The sequence below is a fragment of the Channa argus genome, chromosome 7 (assembly GCF_033026475.1).
Source record: "Channa argus isolate prfri chromosome 7, Channa argus male v1.0, whole genome shotgun sequence".
Taxonomy (NCBI): domain Eukaryota; kingdom Metazoa; phylum Chordata; class Actinopteri; order Anabantiformes; family Channidae; genus Channa; species Channa argus.
The window spans coordinates 13,350,588-13,373,795 of record NC_090203.1 but is presented as its reverse complement, the minus strand read 5'-3'; the positions used below and the strand labels follow the sequence as shown (position 1 = coordinate 13,373,795).

At 41.1% G+C, this 23,208-nt stretch overlaps 1 protein-coding gene across 4 annotated transcripts in view; it reads left to right on the top strand.

Annotated features, from left to right (window-relative positions):
• nbeal2 (neurobeachin-like 2) overlaps positions 1 to 22,084 on the top strand; it is a 32,813-nt gene extending 10,729 nt beyond the window's left edge. For 2 of the 4 annotated variants that reach the window (XM_067509818.1, XM_067509820.1), the window contains exons 10-55: positions 275 to 355; positions 1,222 to 1,305; positions 1,519 to 1,617; positions 1,773 to 2,422; positions 2,520 to 2,652; positions 2,980 to 3,099; positions 3,220 to 3,550; positions 3,785 to 3,867; positions 3,975 to 4,067; positions 4,153 to 4,321; positions 5,124 to 5,257; positions 6,313 to 6,472; positions 6,783 to 6,885; positions 6,982 to 7,132; positions 7,360 to 7,515; positions 7,631 to 7,790; positions 8,293 to 8,381; positions 8,506 to 9,210; positions 9,332 to 9,516; positions 9,656 to 9,812; positions 10,603 to 10,746; positions 12,049 to 12,372; positions 13,694 to 13,843; positions 13,958 to 14,115; positions 14,314 to 14,438; positions 14,556 to 14,673; positions 14,820 to 14,977; positions 15,061 to 15,194; positions 15,275 to 15,382; positions 15,479 to 15,574; positions 15,685 to 15,809; positions 16,230 to 16,370; positions 16,460 to 16,590; positions 16,692 to 16,801; positions 16,919 to 17,036; positions 17,177 to 17,274; positions 17,371 to 17,484; positions 17,595 to 17,681; positions 17,781 to 17,890; positions 18,492 to 18,664; positions 18,783 to 18,877; positions 18,966 to 19,082; positions 19,537 to 19,698; positions 19,809 to 19,957; positions 20,077 to 20,212; positions 20,382 to 22,084. In XM_067509818.1, the coding sequence (XP_067365919.1) occupies positions 275 to 355; positions 1,222 to 1,305; positions 1,519 to 1,617; positions 1,773 to 2,422; positions 2,520 to 2,652; positions 2,980 to 3,099; positions 3,220 to 3,550; positions 3,785 to 3,867; positions 3,975 to 4,067; positions 4,153 to 4,321; positions 5,124 to 5,257; positions 6,313 to 6,472; positions 6,783 to 6,885; positions 6,982 to 7,132; positions 7,360 to 7,515; positions 7,631 to 7,790; positions 8,293 to 8,381; positions 8,506 to 9,210; positions 9,332 to 9,516; positions 9,656 to 9,812; positions 10,603 to 10,746; positions 12,049 to 12,372; positions 13,694 to 13,843; positions 13,958 to 14,115; positions 14,314 to 14,438; positions 14,556 to 14,673; positions 14,820 to 14,977; positions 15,061 to 15,194; positions 15,275 to 15,382; positions 15,479 to 15,574; positions 15,685 to 15,809; positions 16,230 to 16,370; positions 16,460 to 16,590; positions 16,692 to 16,801; positions 16,919 to 17,036; positions 17,177 to 17,274; positions 17,371 to 17,484; positions 17,595 to 17,681; positions 17,781 to 17,890; positions 18,492 to 18,664; positions 18,783 to 18,877; positions 18,966 to 19,082; positions 19,537 to 19,698; positions 19,809 to 19,957; positions 20,077 to 20,212; positions 20,382 to 20,489 (7,332 nt within the window). In that variant the 3' untranslated portion in view covers positions 20,490 to 22,084. The remainder of the gene's footprint in view (positions 1 to 274; positions 356 to 1,221; positions 1,306 to 1,518; positions 1,618 to 1,772; positions 2,423 to 2,519; positions 2,653 to 2,979; positions 3,100 to 3,219; positions 3,551 to 3,784; positions 3,868 to 3,974; positions 4,068 to 4,152; positions 4,322 to 5,123; positions 5,258 to 6,312; positions 6,473 to 6,782; positions 6,886 to 6,981; positions 7,133 to 7,359; positions 7,516 to 7,630; positions 7,791 to 8,292; positions 8,382 to 8,505; positions 9,211 to 9,331; positions 9,517 to 9,655; positions 9,813 to 10,602; positions 10,747 to 12,048; positions 12,373 to 13,693; positions 13,844 to 13,957; positions 14,116 to 14,313; positions 14,439 to 14,555; positions 14,674 to 14,819; positions 14,978 to 15,060; positions 15,195 to 15,274; positions 15,383 to 15,478; positions 15,575 to 15,684; positions 15,810 to 16,229; positions 16,371 to 16,459; positions 16,591 to 16,691; positions 16,802 to 16,918; positions 17,037 to 17,176; positions 17,275 to 17,370; positions 17,485 to 17,594; positions 17,682 to 17,780; positions 17,891 to 18,491; positions 18,665 to 18,782; positions 18,878 to 18,965; positions 19,083 to 19,536; positions 19,699 to 19,808; positions 19,958 to 20,076; positions 20,213 to 20,381) is intronic. The other 2 variants (XM_067509819.1, XM_067509821.1) reach the window with 2 other exon arrangements.
• The last annotated feature ends 1,124 nt before the right edge of the window (positions 22,085 to 23,208 follow it).

Below are 23,208 nucleotides of genomic sequence, written 5' to 3'. Positions count from 1 at the left end.
TAGGTCACTATTTTTATTCATGTTGTGTCACCTTCTATATTTCCCCTGTTATTGTGGCATTCGGGCTAAGCTCTCTCTGTTTCATCAAAGTGAAACAACACAAACATTTGTTTTTTTCAGCTGATATTTTGCTCACATCCCTACAGTACAAACATGTAGTCCACTGCAGCTATAGAGACACAAGGATCAAACCTGTCTTTAAATTCTCACAGATTACTTTTTGTCGTGTGTGTGTGTATGTGTGTACCTGCTTGTGTGTTTTTGTGTGCTGTAGCTCTTTCAGAGCAACAGGCCAGAGCATGAGGTTGTGCGTGACCTCACTACACATTCACTCACAGAGGTCGAAGTGGACCAGGTACTTTCCCTCCCATTTGGTGATGATATTGGTCTGTCAGCAGGAAACTCAGCCTTCTCCTCACTCGCTAACTGCTCTGAACTCTTTAAACAGGAAGTTTTGGGCAGGAAGTCTGGCTTACACTCATTTGTAAATAAAGCAGGTAGCAAGGCGATACATGAATATTGTTATCTGGAGTTTGGTTTTTATCTGTATATCTGGAGTAAAGGTTTGCCTACAGCCTTATGTTAACTGTATGTTCCTCGTGAATCCAATTTTTGAATCTTGCTTTGTAAATACTAAAAAGTTAGGATACAGATTATCAGCTGACGGAATCATCATTGCTTGTGTGGGAGTGTTTATTTATGTCACATTCATAATTAAAGGCTGAATTCCCTGTTGACAACACTGGGCAAGAAGAGCATGCTGATTTTTTCATACTGCATGAAATGGTCAGTTTTCTGTGCTTGTCGTTACTTCTTTTCCTCATACTTTGGCTTCTCTGCCGTGTGACTGGTGGTATTTCTATGACAGATCGGGCTCTTGTTCTGGTGTTTAATGTTGCTTAATTTCCAGCAATAGTTGATGATTGCCTCAGTCCTCTATGGTGTTTGGCTTTGGTTTTTGCATGCTGAGACCTATTAGTAATTAACAAAGAGGTGATTGTGTGGTGACTTGTACAGCTGTTCACTTATTTTGAGCCAGTCTCCTTCAATAATTGTGGTGTGTACTGTACTTTGAGATTTGCTTAAAATTATTTATTTAGTTTTTTTTGGTCATGTGCAGTTGAAATGTTCACTTTTGGGGGCTTTTGGTGTCAACTCATAATGATGCACATTTCTAGCTCTGCAATTTCACAGTCATTTGTGTGTCCTATTCTGATGAAGGTTTGGGAGAAAGGATCAGACAGTACTACAGTTCATGCTCTAGGAGTTCTCACAGCTATAATGAGTAACTCACCCTCTGCAAAGGTAAGGCCTATTTGGATCTATGGTCAAAACTTATTTTTCATTTTTCTATTCATGTGTCATTAGGAAGTATAAAACTATGATGCCTTCAATGTGCCTAATGAGAAAAGCTGTTTTCTCGCCTCATTGTATTCTCTTCCAATCTGGAAATGTGCCATCTAGTTATCCCCTGTGAAGCAGCTTTTTTTAACCTATTTCTGTTTCTTTCTCCCACAGGAGGTTTTCAAGGAGAGGATTGGCTACCCCCAGCTGTTCGATGTGCTGAAGAGTCAAGGTCAACCCACCAAAAGACTGCTGCAGGAGCTGATGAATATGGTGAAATGCACATTTCCAAATTATTCTCACTAAGTGCAGAGATTGTTGAAGTCAATTTGCTCGCATTTATAACCTTCCTGTTTAAATTGTGTCAGTGCTAGTTAATGTCATTTCACCCTGTCTGTTTCTTTGTGTTTTCTCTTTATTCGTTCCAGGCAGTGGAAGGCAAGCATGCCCACGCCCATCACCTTGGCATTAGCAATGACCAGCCTTTGCTATTGCTTCTACAGTGGCTGCCTGACCTGTCAGGTCAGAGAGACCTTCAGCTCCTAGTGGCCCAGTGGCTGGCTACTGTCTGTCGTGGCTCTTTATCCTGTCGGACTGTGGCTGTAGAGGCAGGCATGGTGGGGGCTTTGCTGCAAGTGCTCTCCAAGCCCCAGAGTTTGGACAGGCAGTGTGCAGATGCCCTGCTGGGCCTTCTGCAGCACCTGGGCTCCCTGTGTCTGAAACCAGAGGAGCTGAAGAGCCTTCTCAGACTACTGAGGGTGGATCAGGACAGTGGTGCAGTGTCGTGGAGGGTGCACCCTTATTGCACTCGAATCATCCGAGTGCTGTCTGCCATGGCAGCCAGGGAAGGCGAGGACAGTGCCTTGCAGTACTTTGATCTTACACCCCCCATGGCAGGTATTATGGTACCTACAGTTCAACACTGGCCAGGCAGTGGGTTTGCCTTTCATGCTTGGCTCTGTCTCAACATGGAGTTCCCCTCCTGTCACTCAGAGCTCTCCAACAACCATAAACCCAACTTTGGCACAGGAGCTCAGCATGACATGGGAAAAGGGCCACGCAGGAAGCAACTCTACAGGTAAAGGCTCACTTGTGAGAATTATATTGAATTGTAAGCTTTTATAGTTATGGCTGTGGAATAACATATTTGACTGAAACCTGTTTTATTTCTCAAGTTTCTTCACAGCTAGTGGAACCGGGCTGGAGGCCTTCTTCACTATGGAGGGAGTGTTGGTGGTGGCTGTTTGCACAAAGAAAGACTACATGGCTGTCGCTCTGCCAGAGCACCCACTAACTGACTCACACTGGGTGAGTGTAGACACACATAGTACAACCCAGAATTATCCTCATTGAATTTTTCCTAAATAAAAACAATTTGATCAAGCAGAAAATCACATAATTTTTCAAACTCCGCTAAAAAATGAAATTTGTGCCTCCCGTAAAGACAAGAACTGTATCTCTGTAATGATCTATTAGTAATTAAATAATGAATACATTAAAGCTGTAAACTGTGATTCTGAGAATACTTTGCTCTTGTTTCTTAATTTTAAAAAATTAACAAACATCAAACATAAAATTAGCTTATTCCAGTGATTATATAAATTTGTGTGCTCCTTAATGTCGTTCTCATGACAGCATTCAGTAGCTATAGTCCACATCCCTGGCCGTCGTCCATTTGGTCAGAATCTGGTTACCATCTACATCGATGGAGAGCAGCGTAAAACAGCTCAGCTTCGCTTTCCATCCCTCAGTGAGGTAAAACTATAACTAGCATCTAATGTATTATGACGACTGGCATATAATAATTTTACTGAGTAATTATCCTCATTAAATCTAACTTCCTCTTTTCTCCCACACCTGAATCTGATCCTCAAGCCTTTTACCTCCTGCTGCATCGGCTCTGCAGGCCACCGGACCACTACCACAACCACCTCTCCTAACCTGCCCATGACCTCCTCCTCCAACCTGTCACCTGAGTTTGCCTTCCCATCCCATGCTCCCTCCCTCATCCGTTCCCAGTCCTTTCCAGCCTCCTTTGCAGGAGGACGTTGGGGCTCTGTGGGTGACTCTCCCGTGCACACCATCCCAGCGGGACTGCAGGATACAGAATGGGGAACACCCACATCTCTAGATGGTCTCCTGGGCACTGCCTTCATCTGCCACGAGGCACTGCAGCAGACCCAGACAAGAGCTCTTTATGCTGCTGGTAGGTCATGTTGTAAAAATGCAAATATCGCTGCACATAGTATACAGCTGGACAGTTTAAATGTTTACCTGAATTCACCAATCAGTGAAATGTGCATGAACCCAGTAGTAAAGAAAATCAAACAACTAAACATTTGAAAAAAAATACTCCTGTGCATATTGATTTTTTTCTTCTGCACACAAAGTATTGTTTGCATATTTTATGACATACATTGCTTTCTGTTCTCCCTCACAGGGCCCAATCACGTGTCTTTATTCAAATCGGATGGAGAGTTATCTGACCTCAACAGCAAGCTTTTACTCTACTACACTCCACAGGTGATCCCTTGAAACTCAAGAAAACATGTTCTGTTATACTGCTATTATTGTGTAAATTATGAGCAATACCGGTAATATATACATGTGTATGTATATGTTTTCTTTAGGCATTTAAGAATCAGATATGTCTGGATCTTTCTCCAAACCACCAATATGATGGCAGGCTGACAGGACATAGGGTGGTGAACTGGGACATCAAGGTTAGATTACTTCTATCCTGCTGTTAGTTACATTTATGTGAAAGGTTACAACAACATTGGACGCATGTGCCTTTTCTTTCTGCAGGATGTTGTAAATGTAGTGGGAGGAATAGGTGTGTTGTTGCCACTACTTGAGCAGGTGTGTGAGGCTGAGCAGGTTTATAATGGTGGCCAGGAGATCTCAGACCTGCTGGGGCCAGAGCTCACCTCTTCCAGAGGCCCTGCTGCCATGCTACTGCCACTGAAGTCTTCAGGTGAGTTCATGTTAGGTTTGGATATGTTTCTATTTTGCCCGCGCTGTATGTTAAATGCAAATATTATGGCAGGGTAAATTTCTTTCATTTATACCTAGATAACTTTGTTTGCCCAGGTTTTCCTATCCGCCACTCAAACCTTTTAATCAAAATATAATAAAGGTGGATGAGATTTAACTGAAAAATCAATTTTAAATATTTGTTCTGTAAATTATCCTGGGCTATAGGTAAATCACAGAAAACGGTCCGCTCAGTTTTTGTTATTAATTGAAGTAAACCATAAGGTAAAAATCCGATGAACACATTTTTTCAGCATTTTGTGGGACAACTGTGTTGTTGTTGTTGTTCATGATCCCTTCTGGGGACAATTTTATAGTTGTAATTCTCTGTTAGGTATTTTCAGTGTGGTTCACTGAATATGTCCTAATTAGCAGTGAGTCCTCAAACAGTGCATAATGCAAGTACAAACAGGAAGCTAGACAACAGAGAACTACGGTATACACCAGATAAAGATAGTAAAGGTTGTGAAATCATTACTAATAGAATTAAAGTCAGAAACAGCATGGCTACATTGAGTCAAAGAATTGCAGTTTAGAGACTCAATGCACCATAGTCTGCATTAATACTGTCATAAACAAAATTAGATAATAAAAACAACCAGTCTAACAGAACTGAGACAAACACCTTGACTTGACTCATCCTGAGATATGACAATGTCAGTAAAGTGCTTTGTAATGCATAAATATGACTGCGGGTAACACAGGAAGTGTAAAATGTTTTTTTGCCCTATTTTTTCTATCAGAGGGCAGACTAGAAAGAAACAGCATCGCTGCCTTCCTGCTCATGGTGAAAAACCTGATTCGTCAACACCCTGTCAATCAGGAAAGCCTGCTGCACTGCCATGGGCCCAGCATCATAGGAGCCATGCTCAGCAAAGTAAGTGAACTGCTAGTCTGTTTGCTCCAGCACGTGGGAACTAATTGCGGGAAAAGCTGATTAGCATCTGAAACTGAAGATTTGACCTTTTCCGTTGTATTGCCGTGGTGCAGTTGGTGTACATAATGAATGGGTTTGGTGTTGCTGAAACAGCAGTGGTTCTTTCAGAATGACAGTATCACATGCTTGTGTGTGGGGGATTTATGCAGACTTTAACACATTGTGTGGTTTCTCTGAAAGATGACAGAATCTGTGTATTGAAAATGGCACGTTAGAATCTAGGAAAACTATATTTCAAATTAAAACAAAATGAAAATGTAGTATGTAAAACAGCCAGAGTTAGATGTAGTGTGTTGTTGCCACTCTCTTTCTTAGTCCTCAGTGCAATATCTTTGACAATACATTTTAATTCAAACTTCTCAGTGGGTCTCAAGTAGTCATAACTATCTATCTTGTGACTGTCTATGATGCTTGAATTGCATTGTGACAAGGATGTGTAGATGATATTAACATTTCATTGATGCAGCCAAATAGGTGTTGCACTGGTGCAGTATAAACGGGCTGGTTGTCTGGCAGGATGGCAGGATATGTGGAAATATATGACATTAAGGTGGAGCATCCTGTCAGGAAACTACTGTATGTCCTCATACTCAAAGGGTTGCCATGTTTTGTAGCTGCAGATATGTATATAAAGTAAGAAAAGTACCATAGGGCTGCAACTAACTGTATTTTTTTATTATTTATGCTTTGCTGAGCTTTTTCTCTATAAATCGATTAGCATTTATGTCTTCAAAACAAGTGTCAATTACTGTTTCTCAGAGTTTAAGCCTTGTCAAATGTAACAACACTGTTATGTCCCAGAAATATTCATTTAGTAATGTTGTTTTAGACAAAGATAAGACTCTTAAAGAATGTAGATGCTGGAAAAGGGTTATGTATTTTTTTTATTTGAAAAATAGATTCCACACAAACTCTTGTACATGGAAAAATCCAAAGAAATGGAAAGATACGTAAACAAATTTTAACACCCCTTCTCTCGGTTTCCTCTACTGCAGGTTCCAGGCTGTATGATGGACATGAATGTTCTTATAGCTTGTCAGCTGCTGCTGGAGCAGGTTTACAATGAGAACAACAGCCCTCTTCTACAGCAACTCTACCAGCACCTGCTTTTTGATTTCCGCATCTGGACTAGAAGCCACTTTGCTGTTTCTCTGGGTAAGACATGAGCAGCTCTGGTGTTGGCACCTGTGAACCTTTTCATGTCTGCTGAAGCTGTCCCTTTTTATATGTTTATGTATGAAAGGAGCACGAGGAAGCTAAAAGCACCATAGAGCAGAGATCGAATACATCAGTGTTTTAAGTTCAAGTTGTGGCAAAGATTAAAAGTGAATCTTTGCCTGAAGGTGCACTTCAGTACCCTGTTTTGTAAATTTATGCACTTCTTCGATACAGCCTTGCATTTGGTTTGACATTTCTAAATGTCATCCTGAAGGGAGATCACAAATGTGTTCTTTTTCTTCCAAAGCCCATGTGCAGTACCTGTCATCTGTTATAAACAAGAACAAGCAGCGGATGAAGCGAAAGTATGGAGTTCAGTACATTCTGGATACCATTCGGACATACTACGGGTGACTACTGCTACTTGAAGTTTAAGTATTCATATACATACATCTATGTTTGTTCTTGAGATGATTTTGTATTTTTTTACCTTTCTCTGGTCATAGCGTGGAGAAAGATGGCAGCCCCCTGTCTGATGAGAAGCAGACAACTCAGACATCTCTGTTTGCTTTACTGAAAGATTTTCTAAAGATTCCTACTGCAGAAGAGCTTCACAGTGTCCTTGCTTACATTTTGTCTGTAGGAGAAGAACGCCAGGTAGTACTTTTTTCTGTGTTTACTTGCAGAGTTTAATTGAGTTATCATTTGACCTTTTCAGCATAATATTTCACTTTAAATTCCTAACTGAAGTGAAAGTTTTTTGGCATATCTGTAGAGCCACTTAAAACCTTACCTTCCCTACACTATATTTATTTGTACTTTATCAATCTCCTCCTCCTTCTTGTCTTTTCACTGGCCTCATAATTCAATCTTCTCCCTATCAGGTAGTAAAGGCCTTGGAGGTAGTGTATGAGCTCCTGAGGAGCAGCCCTCCTCGTGAACAGGTGCAGGCTGTGCTGCTGGAGTGGGGAGTGGAGCAGCTGTACTGTTTGCTGCTCACGCCAAGTTTTGGAGACGAGGCCAGAGAAATGGTTTTCAGGGTGGGTGGACCGTTTCCTAACATACTTCAATTATCATCTGATACATACTTGGCTTTTACTGCAAATTCCCATGTGATATACTGTTAAAGCAGAACACAATTTCTTGATGTTGCAGGTATTATACAAAATCCTCAAGTGTGAGCGAGTGTCTGAGCGCAGCAAGCAGCGAATTAAGCTTAAGGATTTTGGCTATCGTGGTCTGGTTTGTTCCCTTGAAGACATTCCTGTAACTATGACTATGGTGCGCTGTCTGTATGAGCAGGTCCTTGCAACAGGTAATGATGAAACAAGCCATTTCCTCAGTCTAGTTAGCTTGAAATGGGTAGCAAAAAAAGTCTTTTCTGAAAGTTAAAGTGCCTGAAAACTGGGATAGAAGTGTTTTGTTACTGAATAAGCATCAATCACATTTTAATTTATGTCCTTAGTTATGAATTAATAACTATAACACTCTAAAACTCATCTGTTTTGAAATTTATTTAACTAAACAAAATGTTAATATAACATTCTGATAATAAATGTATAATCCATTAATATTCACTTGCATTAATATGGAAAACATACTTCTGATTCTGAATAGAACAGTTCTTTTCCCATACCTGCTAATTACCACAGCATATTGTATGCAACTAAATGCAGTAAAATAACGGTGTTGGTATCACTTCACAAAGTTCTTGCAGAAATGTTTAAAAAATCTACATTTTCTTAGCAGTTTTATTACAATTTTGAAAGATAAGTGTTTTTATAATTGATGATGTCAAATTTGATGTCTCCCCACAGATCCTAGTCCTAACTTCAGAGACCTCCTGGCTGTGGTGTGTTTGTCCCATCGAGCTGAGCTCTCTGTTCGCCTGGATGTCTGCCGCAAAGTCAGTCTGCTGTCGTGTTTATGGTTCTGCTAAAGCTATAACAGTCACCTTTTAAATATATGTACAACATCATCTTATTATTGAAAACAAACTCTCCATCTTTTCCTCTCTGGTATTACCACAGCTCTTCCATCTGATCTACTCCAATGATGACTATGTGAAGCACCTCGCTAAGCAGGCTGGGTGGCAGGATGTCCTCACTAAACTCTATGTGAAAGAGTCCTACAGGTCCTACACTGCCAGCATTGCAAGCTCCAGCACCAACAGCTCCTTGGAACCAACCTTCCGGCCACCACTGCGCAAGGATCAGGCCCTCGTCATAGAGGAAGCCCGCACTGACACCTTCGTAAGTTACCGCACCTCACAGGACATCGAGGATGAGGAAGAGGATGAGGGTGGCCAGCGGGACATTTCTGAGGGATTCTCTGATTTATCCCAGTCGCCTCCAAGTGGTGGAGGCCCACTGAAAAACTTAACTGGTTCCCTCAATTTTAAGTTGTTTGATTCGGTGGATCAGGGAAGCCACTCATCTTCCATCTCCAATCCAGTGGATATCACCTCGCCTCACCGCGATGAAGGGAGAGATTACCAGCCCCTGTCTCCCTTTGGTACATCACCCTTAGATCTGGAGCTAGGAGTCATAGGAGAGACTGGAACACACACTCCTGCAGGTAGCCTGACAAACACACCATCTCCTTTAGAACAATGCAAACCATTTCCACCCCTCAGACCCAGGAAGAGCTCCAGTCTGTCCAATGTACTGGATGATACCAGCTATGGCACTGACCCTCCTACTGGAGACACGATCTCAAATACATCCAACCCTCAGGTATTGCTGCTTTCTGATTTATCAGATTTTCCTGATTTTGGGGGTCTATTATTTGTTAAATTTATGTGTGTATTGTTTTACTTCTTCTCTTTGTAATTTCGGTGTATTGTTGATGTTACAGCAGACCCCAGAGGAGGAACTTTGCAACCTCCTCACCAACATCATCTTCTCTGTGCTGTGGACCGGCAGCGGGGCAGAGGGGGCTGAGGATGTGGTGTGGAGAGAGAGGGGACAGGTCTTCTCTGTTCTCACTAAACTGGGCACCTCCTGCCAATTGGTGCACCCTCCTGATGACATCAAACGCAGGTTAGTTATGGTGTTAACAAGTTTATGTCTCATCTAAGAAAAAACAGTGAAGCTGTGTCGTAATGGAAAAACAAATTGAACCACACCTGTGTCACCTTTTGAATGATTGTAAATACACTCATATCAAACTTTGTGCCAGTTTGTTGGAGATGATGCTGGAGTCATCTCTGTCAGACCTGAGGGACGCCCAGGGAGTGTCTCTTCCTTTCTGTCCCAGTCTGGTTCGACTCCTCAGGCTGCTGCAGGACTTCCTGTTTGCTGAGGGTACAGACAACCACACGTTGTGGAGTGAAAAGGTATAGCTTGACATGTACTGAATGTACTTTGATTCGATTTGATTTATGATTAATATGTCATGCATTTTCAAATGCTCAGCTCACACGGACTTACTACAATCCAAAAAATTAATCAGATCGTGCCTCCTATAACATTAACAGTTTCATAATAAACAAACAATATATTCTGTCTTCTTCTGCAGGCTTCAGACCCAAAAGCATTTTGGTGATTCCACTAATTTCTAACAGTTTTCATCTTAATAAGTGTTTGTTGACTAAATAAAAACACATCCAGAACACGAATGGAACTAATTCAACAATATTATCCTTAAACAAAAACATAACACAATCAGCAAAGGACTTAAAGGAATCTGATTAAAACAGATTCTGATGCAACTCAGAATTTTCTACAGTTACTGAGTTTGTAACTGTTTCAAACCCCGAAGAAACCTTTGAGAAATCTCTAAAAAAATTCGATTGTCAAACTGGATTGTTAGGATTTGATGAGGTAATTTTGTTGGCTGCAACATTTGTGGTAAAGGCATCAGTAACAATCTTAAAAGGCCAATACAAAGAAGAGACAGCCGGGTGTGGTAGCTGTCTATTACTATGTTTAACATGACTTGTGTTGCTACAGGGTGGAGAGTCATATTTAGGTGTAGGTAGCAGGTCAATGCCATTCAATCAGAGGCTAAGCTGTATTTAATTTACTGAATGACGGTTTAGGTTCTTGTAGATGCTGCAAGGTGTGGAAACAGGTCTAGCCTTTTTGTTGAGTCCTTTGTTGACAGCAATTGTTTTTGTGCTGCAGATCTTTGAGGGGGTGGTGAACCTGCTGGACAGGTTACAGGCCTGGCATAGCACCCCTGGCAGCCCTGGGAACACTGAGCTGAAGGAGATGGCCCAGATTGGCCTGCGTATCATCACTGGATATATTCAGCAGCAGCACTCACAGGTCAACAACACCTGCAACTTGTTCTGTTCAGTACACCAACTATAAATGTCAAATATTCCTGACTGTTCATGTCTTTCACAACCGAAACACCTGTGCGATTGAACTTGACAATAAATTTAAAGTGGGTTACAACATTTTTTTTAACTACAGTTATGAGTGCTTTCAGATAAAGCCACTTTAAAAACAAAGATCAATGGCTTTCGGCCTGTTGGACCGTTAAGGGACCGCCACAGCGGACCATGTTCTCCATGTTGATTTGGCATATGTTTTTTTGCCAGATGCCCTTCCTGCCGCAACCTTCCCGTCTTTATCCAGTCTTGGGACCGGCACCAAGGTTTCCCTTGGTGGCTGGGTGGGGCCACACCTGGTGGGGGTGGGATTTGAACCTGCAGCTTCCTGTATCCCAACCCAATTCAGCTCTACCACTGATCCACAAGGCCCCCAAAGCCACTTTGAAAATACCAGACCTTTTATGGGTTTCTTTCAAAACACATTGCAGTAATTCCAGTAAGGGTGTGTTCTATATGAAAGGGCAGCTCATCTCAGAGTTATGACTGCAGCTGCTGCGGCTTTTGCACACATGATTGGAGGATCAAGCAAACTATCATGAATGAAATGGCCATAAGGCATTCTATCATATGCTGCCAGTGTTGTTTATTACCAAAGTAGTACAGCTCCCTCATATTTAAAATAAACTATTTTAACTGCACATTGACCTCAAAGCTGAGAATCCCTTAAAAACATACCTTAAGCTACTTTCAGTGAATATACAGTACAGTCAAAGACTAAAATAAAATATTTTGAATATTGCCATAAGTCCAGTGCTTCAAAGTATAAAGGAAATACCTCTTTTCTACTACATTTCAGAATGAGATATTAAACTTTTTACTTCACTACATTTAATGAGGTGTCTCATTACTTTTTTAAATTTGTTTTCCTATACAAAATGTTTAATTAGTTTATAAAATAGGGTGACTTGTCATAGATGAAACTACTAAAAACTGCCAGTTTCAGTTTACCTTAACCAAACAAATAAGTAGAATATACTTAAAGTAATTCTTTATATACACAATCTATTGATAGTAAAATAAACTAACAGTCACAAGGGCATTTCCCAGTAGGTTAATCCTGGTACTTGTACAAGTGAAGTAGAATCTGAATACTTCACCCACCACCCAGTCTACCTCAACAAAAAAGCTGAGCAAGGGCCAGAAAAAAACTTTACAGGTATTGTATCTACACTGCATAAACAGGCTCTCTTTCACAAAGTTACTAAACATTTTTCTTCTCGCCACTCTTCAGGTATGTGAGATGGCCTATGTGAAGCTGCACAGCCTTCTCCAGACTGTGCTGTGTCTGAGCTGGGAGGAGGTTTGTTTCCTCCTGGGACAGCTTGGTGCCCCCTTTTGGCCAGAATGTGTAATTGCTGGCATCATACCTGAACACCCAGAGACTTTCACTCAACTGGTGCCTATTGTGCGTACACTGCTCGACCAGCATGCCGAGCCCACCACCCTCCAGAACCTCCTACCCAACCTGCCCACCACCAACGGCAGCACCACCTTTGCCCACGACCTGAAGGCTTACTGTCACACACTGGAGTGGCAGGGGTTTTACCGGGAGCAGGTTGGTGGTTTGGTATTGTGCATTTGAAAATTGATGTAATTCATTTTAGGTAGTCCGGAGAACCCCTTCCCCTTTAGTCTTTGGTGGTACAAATTCGATGTAATCAACCATCCCTTTTCAGACACTACTTGTTCTGATCTGTGTCATAATAGTGTACACTCTGAATTTTTGCAGTCCTCCTTTGACCAGTTAAACCCTGTGGGAGGCTAAGAAAGCTAATGCAAAGTTTAAAATATGCTATCACAAGTTTAGAAAGTAAAAAAAGCAAATCTAACTCCCATGGATTTTCTAGCTGACCGTCAGTGTGTCGTAGGCAGAAATCAGTTTATGCTTGAAGTTGAGATATTTTAAGAACTGATGCCAAACAGGCACTCTCACCACTAGCTGAGGGTAGATTTATCATCGCCATGTGTGACAGTGCACGTTCATAAATCTGTATTGTTTAGATGAATTTTGTATACAGATCCTGTAATACATTAGCCAGTATGGCATAACTTCCATTACGTCACAAACTTGGTGCAGTCAGTTTTCTCAGACATAACACTGAGACATGTCTTAGTGTATATGTGTTACACAGTTTGTGTGTTTGGTATAAATTTAGATGACTATATGTTTTTAGGAGAACATAGTAAAATGGTAAGAGGAGAGAAAAAAACAACAGATGACTTTCTCATAGTGGAGCAGTACTAACTATATCTCCTAATACAATAAACAAAGAGAAATCGGGTCCAGTTGTTTGTGCTTAGATGATTGAGCTTGACAGATGTAAATGCATGAGGCTGGAGTTTAAATTTCACCTGGAACTGCATCTGACCAACATGTTCTGAAAATCTTTGATCTATATTGAGACAATGATGATTATCATTTTAAATAGGAACATGTAGTTAATTAAGAATTCATCACAATTGAATTACTTCTAATTAATTAATAAGATAACATTAACCAAATTAAACAGTTGTGCACTAAAGAATATCCATATTTTAAGATACTGTCAGCGAAACCTATTTGACCATTATATACAAATGTAGTACTTGAACATCAAAACTAAAGTAAACTAAAGCTACTTTTAAAGATTTAGCATTGAAATATCATTCACTGGAAAAAGAAACCTCATTAAGCTTCATTCAGAATAAACACATCAAATTGTTGATGACATATCCAATTTAGCTGCTTGACAATAAGCAGGATTATTAGACTAATATTAGCATTAAAATAGTAAAGTCACATTCCAAGAACAGAACCGTGAGTTTGAGACCACTGGAGTTTAGTTTTTGTTTCATCCGTAGCATTTTTGTAATAATAAGTATTTCTTTACCACCAGGTGCAACCCACCAAAGAGCAGTATGAGCTGGACACATTTGGTAGGAGCCATGATATCATGTCCTATTTCTGGAATTCCTGCTTCGATGCTCTGATGAGTACAGCCTTAAAACGGGACAAAGAAAGATCCGACAGCAAATCAAAGTTTCAGGTTCAGAAAACCTTCAGGCCCCGTTATTACATTGTGACACAACAGATTGCTGAAATGCAATTTAATCTTAATGTGTTATTAATATGATATTTCTGACTGTGCGTGTCAAAACAGGAAGTGATTGTGGACCCTTACCTGAAGCGAGTAAAAAGTGAGAACAATCGGTACAACACATGGCAGAAGCAGATATCCAGCCAGCAGGGGGTGGTGTGGCAGCACTGGAAAGCTCTTCGCAGGCTTTTGACAAATGAGAGAGGAGCATGGGCCAACAAGTATGAAAATCGGATTCTAAAATAATGTTTTGAATTCCCTCTGGCCGATATTTCATATAGATTACTTTGACAGGAAATAGTACTGCCAGTACTGGTCTCTGAGGTGTATTTTCCCTTGACTTACAAGATATGATACAAACATTTATGTGAGTGTATCGTGTCTTTTTGCTAAAGTGTTCCTTTGCTCTGTTTCAATAGAGTTCAACCCGAGGTAAAATGGAAATTGTCTGGTGCAGAGACTTATTCAAAGATGCGTCTCAAACTTGTGCCCAACTACAACTGTGATTCTCACACTGAGGCGAGTGCCCTGAGGGACAACATGGGTATGTCACAGTATTAAAAAAATATAATGTATGTCACATTTTCCTTTTTGTCATTCAAGAAAAGTTTACACTGAACTTGGTGGTGTGTATATGTGTCTGCGTGTGCGTTGTTTTCAGGAGCGGATAGTCCTCATAGCTCTGAACCTCTCCCACTCGCTGTTGCAAAAGAAGCAAAAGTGAGCGACATGAAGGACGATCAGTTAGGAGAAGAGGATCTTGTCTTTTTGGACAATGAGTGAGTCTCTGATTCACATGAAATTTGTGCCAGCTCTTGCCGCATATCTGTTTTGTCTGAAAAATAAGCCACTGAGTGTGACCATCCTGATATGTGCAAATGCAATGTGTAAAATATGAAGATGCACCATTTTCTTATGCTTTCAGGGTGGAGGGAGAAGATGAGAGCCAGAAAGAAAAACTGGTTTTGTCTGAGGACTGTGAGCTCATCACCATCGTGGCTGTCGTTCCTGGTCGTCTTGAGGTTACGACACATCATCTTTACTTCTACGATGGCAGCAGTGAGAAAGAAGAGACAGAGGAAGGTAATGTGTTATCACAAAAACCACACCTTGCCATTTTTCCACATTTTTTTTCTGTCAAAATGGAACCATATCTCTGTCTTCAGGAATCGGATTTGATTTCAAGAGACCTCTGTCTCAGCTAAGAGAAGTTCACTTGAGGCGCTACAACCTAAGACGATCTGCACTGGAGCTGTTCTTCATAGACCAGGCGCACTACTTCATCAACTTCAGGAAGAAGGTGATGGTCCGATGTAATTCCTTCTTCTGAGTGTGTGTTGCTGTGAAAAAAAAAGTCTAAAATTTTGTTTGCCTGTTCAGGTACGCAACAAAGTATATTCGAGGATTTTGGGGCTGCGCCCTCCAAACCTGTTTTACTTTGGCTCCCGTTCCCCACAAGAGCTATTGAAGGCATCTGGGCTTACACAGGTATTTTATTTTACTGTGGTGCTCTCTATGAAGATGAGTCATTATTAGAATTGTGCCTTATGTTTTTAACCAATCTGTTGGTAATGTGTTGAACAGAAATGGGTATGCAGAGAAATCTCCAACTTTGAATATTTGATGCAACTCAACACCATTGCTGGACGCACTTACAATGACCTGTCACAGTATCCTGTGGTAAGTACACTGGATTCTCACTCTCAGTGTCTAACACCTCGTGATGCCATAACTAGAAAAGACTCAGTGTGAGGTGGCATTTTGTTACAGTTGTGTTTTGTCGTCTTCAGTTCCCCTGGATCTTGTGTGACTACACATCTCCCACTCTGGATTTAGAGGACCCTTCGATTTTCAGAGACTTGTCCAAACCCATAGGTGTGGTCAACCCGCGCCATGCACAGAATGTCAAAGAAAAGTAAGTGCATATATAACAATGTGATTTGCAGATAAGTTAATTTTCATGTGTCTGCCACAAGCACTCGAAAGCAGCAATAAGGATTAGGTCTCAGTGTAACAGATGTAAAAAATGCTGATAACAAACATTAACATCAATAAACAATATGAAGGATCCAGTATTGCAAGCTGGCTCACTGTTGAATGATATACCATACTAAAATGAATATATAGCAGTGGTTGCAAGAAAGACAGGAACTACTGACAGTTTCAATAATTTCGAGGATAGATTATTTGGCTGAATCATGCAAAACCTTTAATCTGATGATCTAACCACTAATCCTGTGTACGGTCACGGCAGGAGCTGGGACCTATAGCAGCTGGGGTAATCCCTGGACAGTGTTATCTCAGTGTCTCATGCAAAACTGTTTTTCCTGTTTAGGTATGAGAGCTTTGAGGACCCAACTGGCACCATTGATAAATTCCACTATGGCACACACTACTCTAATGCAGCAGGAGTCATGCACTACATGATACGCATGGAGCCATTCACCACGCTGCATATCCAGCTGCAGAGTGGCAGGTGGGAATGCCGACTAGAGCGTCAGGTTTCATAATATTTCCTGTATCGCGTGTGTTTTCTGGGCTCATGAATATCCTGTAATTGTTTAGGTTTGACTGTGCAGACAGACAATTTCACTCTGTGGCAGCGGCCTGGCAGGCTCGCATGGAAAGTCCTGCTGATGTCAAAGAGCTCATCCCAGAGTTTTTCTACTTCCCAGAATTCCTGCAGAACATGAACGGTGATGACCCTTGGACAAAGTGGCTATTTTAAAGCAAATTACTTTGATTTGTTTTGTTTTCACCTAGAATCTAATGCATCTTTGCTTCCTACTTGCTATAGGCTTTGACCTGGGACACCTGCAGATATCTCAGGACTCGGTGACAGATGTTGTGCTTCCACGTTGGGCCATGTCAAGAGAAGATTTTATCAGGAAACACAAAAAAGCCTTGGTGAGTCTACACAAATAGGCCCCAGTCTTAAAACTCACACTGGTTGTCAGTCACTCATCTGTCTTAAAAGATGTAAAGACAACTTGTATAATTTGCAGCCTGTATGTTTGAACCTAGGAATGTGAACATGTGTCCAGTCACCTCCACGAGTGGATTGACTTGATCTTTGGTTACAAGCAGCGAGGCGAAGACGCAGTGAATGCTCTCAATGTGTTCTACTACTGCACTTATGAGGGTAATGCAAGAGTGGGCTAAACTTTCTTCTGCAGTGTTGCTTTGCAACTCCTTGTACTTCACATCAATTTCCACACATTTATTGTTGATTTGCGTCCTTGTATGAGACTCGCCTTGATTTGTGGTTCGGCCTCACTACAGGAGCGGTAGATCTGGATGCCATAGCCAATGAGACTGAGCGTAAGGCCCTGGAAGGAATCATCAGCAATTTTGGACAGACACCCTGTCAGCTCCTTAAGGTAGGTTAATTACCAACAACAGTTCAAAAATGGATTATTAACAGGAAACATGTTTGAAAGCGGCACATTTATATCACTATCCCTATCTGCACTTAGGAGCCTCATCCTCCTCGTATGTCAGCTGAGAATGCAGCTAGGCGGCAGGCCCGTCTGGACACTGTTCCCCCAAATATCTTTGAGCAGCTCCAAAAACTCAGACCTTTTGTGGAGGTGGGCCCTGTCATGATCTCATCACACCTCCAAATAAAAACATTTTGTCTTTACGTGCGGCTGTATGAATTAAAATGTGCTTGCTTGTGTGTGTTTTGTGTGGGCCTCAGGTGGTGAGTGATGGTCTTCCTCTGGTCCAGGCAGTGGTACCAAAGAACCAGAATCACTCCTTTATCATCCAGGGGTCAGATATAATGGTATGGGCAACTTCACCAAACTTCCAACGTAAGCATGCTTATGACAGCAGAACAGGTTTATCATTGTTTAATATTTTCATGTTTTTTCTTTCTTTCCAGGTGACTGTGGGTTTGAACGGGTTGATCGGGACACACAGCTGGCTGCCATATGACAAAAACATTGCCAACTACTTCACCTTCACTAAGGACCCCACTATGACTAACCCCAAGTGAGTTTCTTCTGAGAACATTTAACATTAAAATATCACATACCAAATAGATTATTATGTACTACAAGTGTTGAATGATCATGCTGACAAAGCATGACTGCACATCTACTGAACATCCTGAACTAATTCGCAGAATATCTAACACAACCTCACAGAAATGTTGCACGTAGCTCAATACTTTTTTGAATGTCGTTGATGTTCTCATTTAGAAATGTTTAAACCAGTGAATAAAAGCCTATTTACAGCTTTTATTATTATTTATAAAGAAACATAAAGTCCTCCTGACTTTTTTAAATGGTAGGATAACTTATGTCTTGCTGTTTTTTGTTTTTTTTTTGTCAGTGAAGCTTCAAAGCTTTAAAAAATTAATTTAAATTAGCTTTAGTAGATCTAATTTTGAACTGATCTAGAACTTGGATCTCACAAACAAAATAAATCAATATAAGAAACATTTGAACACTGCGTTTCATGCAGGTTGTAATTTGCAGATGCATGGACGCTTTAATGTGCTGAATATAAATCTCCACCACTTTTAGGACTGAGCTTATTTTCACTTATCGTTTCTGACTTGCTTTCGTCTTTTATAAACTTTGTGGTGCAGAACGCAGCGTTTCTTGAGTGGACCTTTCTCTCCTGGAGTAGAGATCAGCGCTCAGGTGCTGGTGGTGTCCAATGATGGACGTCTTCTTTTCAGCGGAGGACACTGGGACTGCAGTCTCCGTGTCACCCAACTAGGCAAGGGCAAGCTGGTGGGCAGGATCTGCCGGCACATTGGTGAGCTTTTATTGTATTTGTATTGTATATGTGTTTTATTGTATTGCTTAACATGTATATAACCTTTATTTAGGTTTTATTTGCATATTTATTAGTATTTTTTTGTGTGTCCACAAAGATGTTGTAACTTGCTTGGCCTTGGATCTCTGTGGCATCTACCTCATCTCTGGTTCAAGGGACACATCCTGTATAGTGTGGCAGGTTCTACAGCAGGTAAACACCTTCAAATCTCCCTGTCTTCATCTGGGCTCAAACTCGCGTGCTTGTGCACTTATGGCCTCACTTCTGGATTCTCCTTCAGGGTGGTTTCTCCAGTGGCCTGTCTCCTCGGCCGGTGCAAGTTCTCTGTGGACATGACCAGGAGGTCACATGTGTAGCTATCAGCACTGAATTAGACATGGCTGTTTCAGGGTCGAAGGTCAGTAACATTACACCGTATGAACACTGGTTGGACACAAAACACTTGCTGAGTTTGAGTCATTTGCATAGTTAATTTTTGCCATACACCATTAAAAGTAAGAAACATATAAAACAGAATATTGTTGAGTGAAAGGTCTTTTTTTTTTCCTCTGGAGTACAGGTTGCTTCAGTTCTGTGGGTTTGTGAAAATGGGAAAAACGAAGCCAAGCAAATTGGCTCATGAGAATTTATTCTACATTGATCTGTGTCTGTTGTGTAGTTATTGGAGCTTTAATTTGATATATTTGGCTCTCCTCATCTTAGCTAAGTCCACAAGACTTTAATTTGTGAAACCTTGTCTAACAGCATGACAGTAAAAAAAAATAACATGTTTGATCACATAAAACTAACTGTGTAACTATGTGTATCTACTCTCCTTTCGGCTTATCCCGTGACACTTTATTCTGTGACAGGATGGGACTGTCATAGTCCACAGTGTCCGACGAGGCCTCTTCCTGCGAACACTGCGACCTCCTGGTGATATCTGTTTGCCGGCCCAAATCTCGGCTCTCCAGGTGGGCATGGAAGGCCACATCGTGGTGCAGACCACGCTGGATGAACGCTCTAACAGAAAGGTATGACAATGCCTACAGTGAATTGCATATAAAAGCAGTCTGAGACACATGCTCCAAAAAGTCCTACAGCCTACCTATGCAACTTATCTAAATTCTCCTCATTTCTTCAGGGCAAGAACTCCATTCATGTGTACTCAGTAAACGGGTGTCTGCTGGCTTCTCTCCCCATGGAAGAGCAGGTGACTGCTGTCCACCTGGTGTCTGAATATGTCATCCTAGGCACCATACAGGGCAGCCTCCACATAAGAGAATTATACAGGTAAAATGTTTTAAATTTACATAGTTTAGGTTCCTTCTAATGATGCCAATGTGCTGCATTGTGTGTATAAAACGTGTTAAAACCTCATCTTTAACTCTTTTTTTTTTTACTTTTACTAGCCTCGATGCCCTGGTCACACCCCTGGCCTTGAAGGTTCCTGTGAGGACTGTGTCTGTCACAAAAGAGTGCAGCCACATCCTAGTGGGACTAGAGGACGGGAAGTTAATTGTGGTGGGGGCAGGAAAGCCAGAGGAGGTGAGAACCAGGACATGAAGTGAATGTGTGAAGGCGTAGTGGGGTGGTTATCATATGCTAAGTACCAGCTGAAAAGCAGCTTTTTCAGATGATAATTTAGTGTCTTTAGTGTAGTGTTTCCTATTTAGCCCTGAAGTGGAGATTAACATGTTTTCCCTCCTCGTCTCAGGTTCGCTCAGGACAATCCTTTCGTCGCCTGTGGGGCTCCACACGCCGCATCTCTCAGGTGTCATCAGGTGAAACAGAGTACAATCCGACTGAGAATGCTGGCAAATGAGATGAGCAATAGTGGAGGAACTCTGACAACTCTGTAGGCGGCAGACATCTGCACCGCCATGCTGCATCACCAGACTCAACAAGGCCTTTCTTCTTTTACTAGCTGGGAAATTATCCTTCTCAGCTACTAAACACTGAGCACTTTTTTTTTAGATTTCTTAAATGATTTTATTGCATGTATCTTTTACAGTTCTACAGTTTTTAATCAGCAGCATTCCAAAGAGTGACCTTGTTCTGTGGATAGAGAAGAGTTCTGTGTTTAAGCTTGAGAGCTGTTGTTGGACTCTATATACAATGAGTCATATTTCAGGGGAATGACTCACACTGATGCACATTCAGCCTCAGACACAAAGAGAAGAAATTCTGTGAATTCCCCAGGCTCCAGGTTTTTGGCTCTTTCATTGTCAGAGGCAGAGCTAAAATCCCTCTTCTGTTGTCCCAACGCTATTGTTTTGGCAATGGCACCTTCTTAATAGTCCTGGAAACTTGAAAAACTACAGTAGATGTTGCTTGAGATTTCCATACTGCAATACTGTTGAATACCACAGGAGGGTTACTTTGTGAATAGGGAGGGTAAAGTGAACTTTGTGTAATGATTTTCATTAGTCGACATCAGGATTTTCTGATTGTTGTACTAGAAGTGCTCCATTGTACCACCATGATTATTATGCATTCTTTTTAGCTCTAATGTAAAATTGTTTGGAGTAAAGCAAAATGTGCTTTAATGGTCAAGTATGTAAAATATAGTCCCCTTTTAAGATGATTGTGGAGCTTGAATGCAATGAAACTCAAGAGGAGAGCATTTTGTTGCCTTACACACAATACAGTAAAGACCTTTACAAATGATTGCTTTACTAGTCTTGTAAATACTTCAATGTAGGACAATATCCCTGTTTTGTTTGATCTGGAAAGTGCCTTTCTAGGTTATATTGAGCCATGTGCAAACACTGAATACCAATTATCAATTTTTATGTAAGTTCACTATAGGTGAGGTTTTTTATCCCTGTTGATCAGATTTTAATCACATCTTACTATTCTACTCTGACTCACGTGTGAATAAGATGTTGTTACTGAACTCAGTAAATTGTTGGCTCGATACACAAACATGCCTTTACTGGTATTGTACTCTTTCTAAAGCACTGAAAACATCTGAAGACACAATGACTTTAAAACACATGAGCAGAAAATCTGTGAGTGAGCTTCAGAAGAATTCACTTCCGGCCATCTTTTTTTCTCTCTTTATTTCTTTCTTTACTTTGGTTGGAACAAAGTTATTGATATGCAAGGACTGGGAAAGAAAAAAAATGAAAGTGAAGTATTTGAGAGTATGCAGTATACACAGCACTGTGCACACATACAAATTAGTTAGTATTTGCAAGTGATCCCCAGAACAACATTAAATGTAAACGAGAAACGCAACTATATTTGAAATGCGGTTTGTTCATCAATTTATCCAATTTACACACAAATGGTACAATCATGCTGTCTTTAACTTTTTTCCAAATAATACAACCATAAGACAAGATTCTGTCTTGTTTTTATAAGTAGCTGTTCTGACTCACAAGTTATAATTAAATGTTCTATTGTGCATACTGATATGTAACACTACTCTATTTTGTTTTAAATGTTATGAATGTAATATATCAACTTATTATAACGTAACACTAACAGTATTTGTTCTTCAACTGTTAGGTGTAATCCTATGAAAAATGTTCACTTAAGACCAACACTGCCTTGAGTTTGGACTTCACCCATGTTAAAAAAATGTTAAAAATGTTTTTAAAAAACAGCTTGTGCCCTTTGGTACTTGAATTTAATGACAGGAACTGCAGTTGTCTGGTTTCTCCCTCCACACCACTCGGGGGTGCTCTTTGAAATTGCCCTAATATGGCCATAAGATGTAACTGCACACTTATATTTATGAATCCGCTTTAATGTGAACCCACAACCCATATCCCAAGGATGATCGCCCAGATCTGATTCTTGTTTGTGAACCTCAGCAGAAAGGAAACTGATTTGCTGCCACAGTGGATCATCCTCCTCCTCCACTGTAACCCCAGCGTTGCATGCATCTGTGATATTAACCCTATTACAGTTGAAAAGGTCACGGTGAGCAACGGCACATTTACTTGAAGAGGAGACTTTGATCCCCGGGTGGGAACATCCTGTCAGCCATCCCATAAACACCTCCAGGGGTACAATTCAGTAGGGTGGGGAGGGGTGAAGTGGGTGATAAAACCAACCTGGAGCCCCCCATGTTAAATACAAACCACAGAATAGTGAATGACAGAAGCAGAGTAGGAGGAGATGAAGAGGGATGTAGTCATGTGAGGTGGTCTCACTGACAATGGTGGGAGGGGTTGACACCTTGCTTTTGGTTATTGGCAGGATCTCCCTCTGACCTCTGCAGACCTGAGGGCAGACTGCAGGATGGATGTCGTGAAACACTGCAATTTCAGTGTTGTCTAAGTTGTTCCTGCCAACAACCGCAACAACCATCAAACAAGCCTCCATAAACGACCCCATCCCTCTACCCTCCTTTCTTTTCTGTCTCGGCACTCTTTTTCCTTGGCCTGTGGGCTATCTCAGTTTTATTTTTTATTTTTATAGCAGCCTTATCTTTCTCACCCATGTTTGAGCAAAGAGGAACTCAGCCCAGAGATAAAGTCTGTGCCCCCAGAACGTAACAAATCAAGAAGTGACAGGAACAGTTTGCCTGC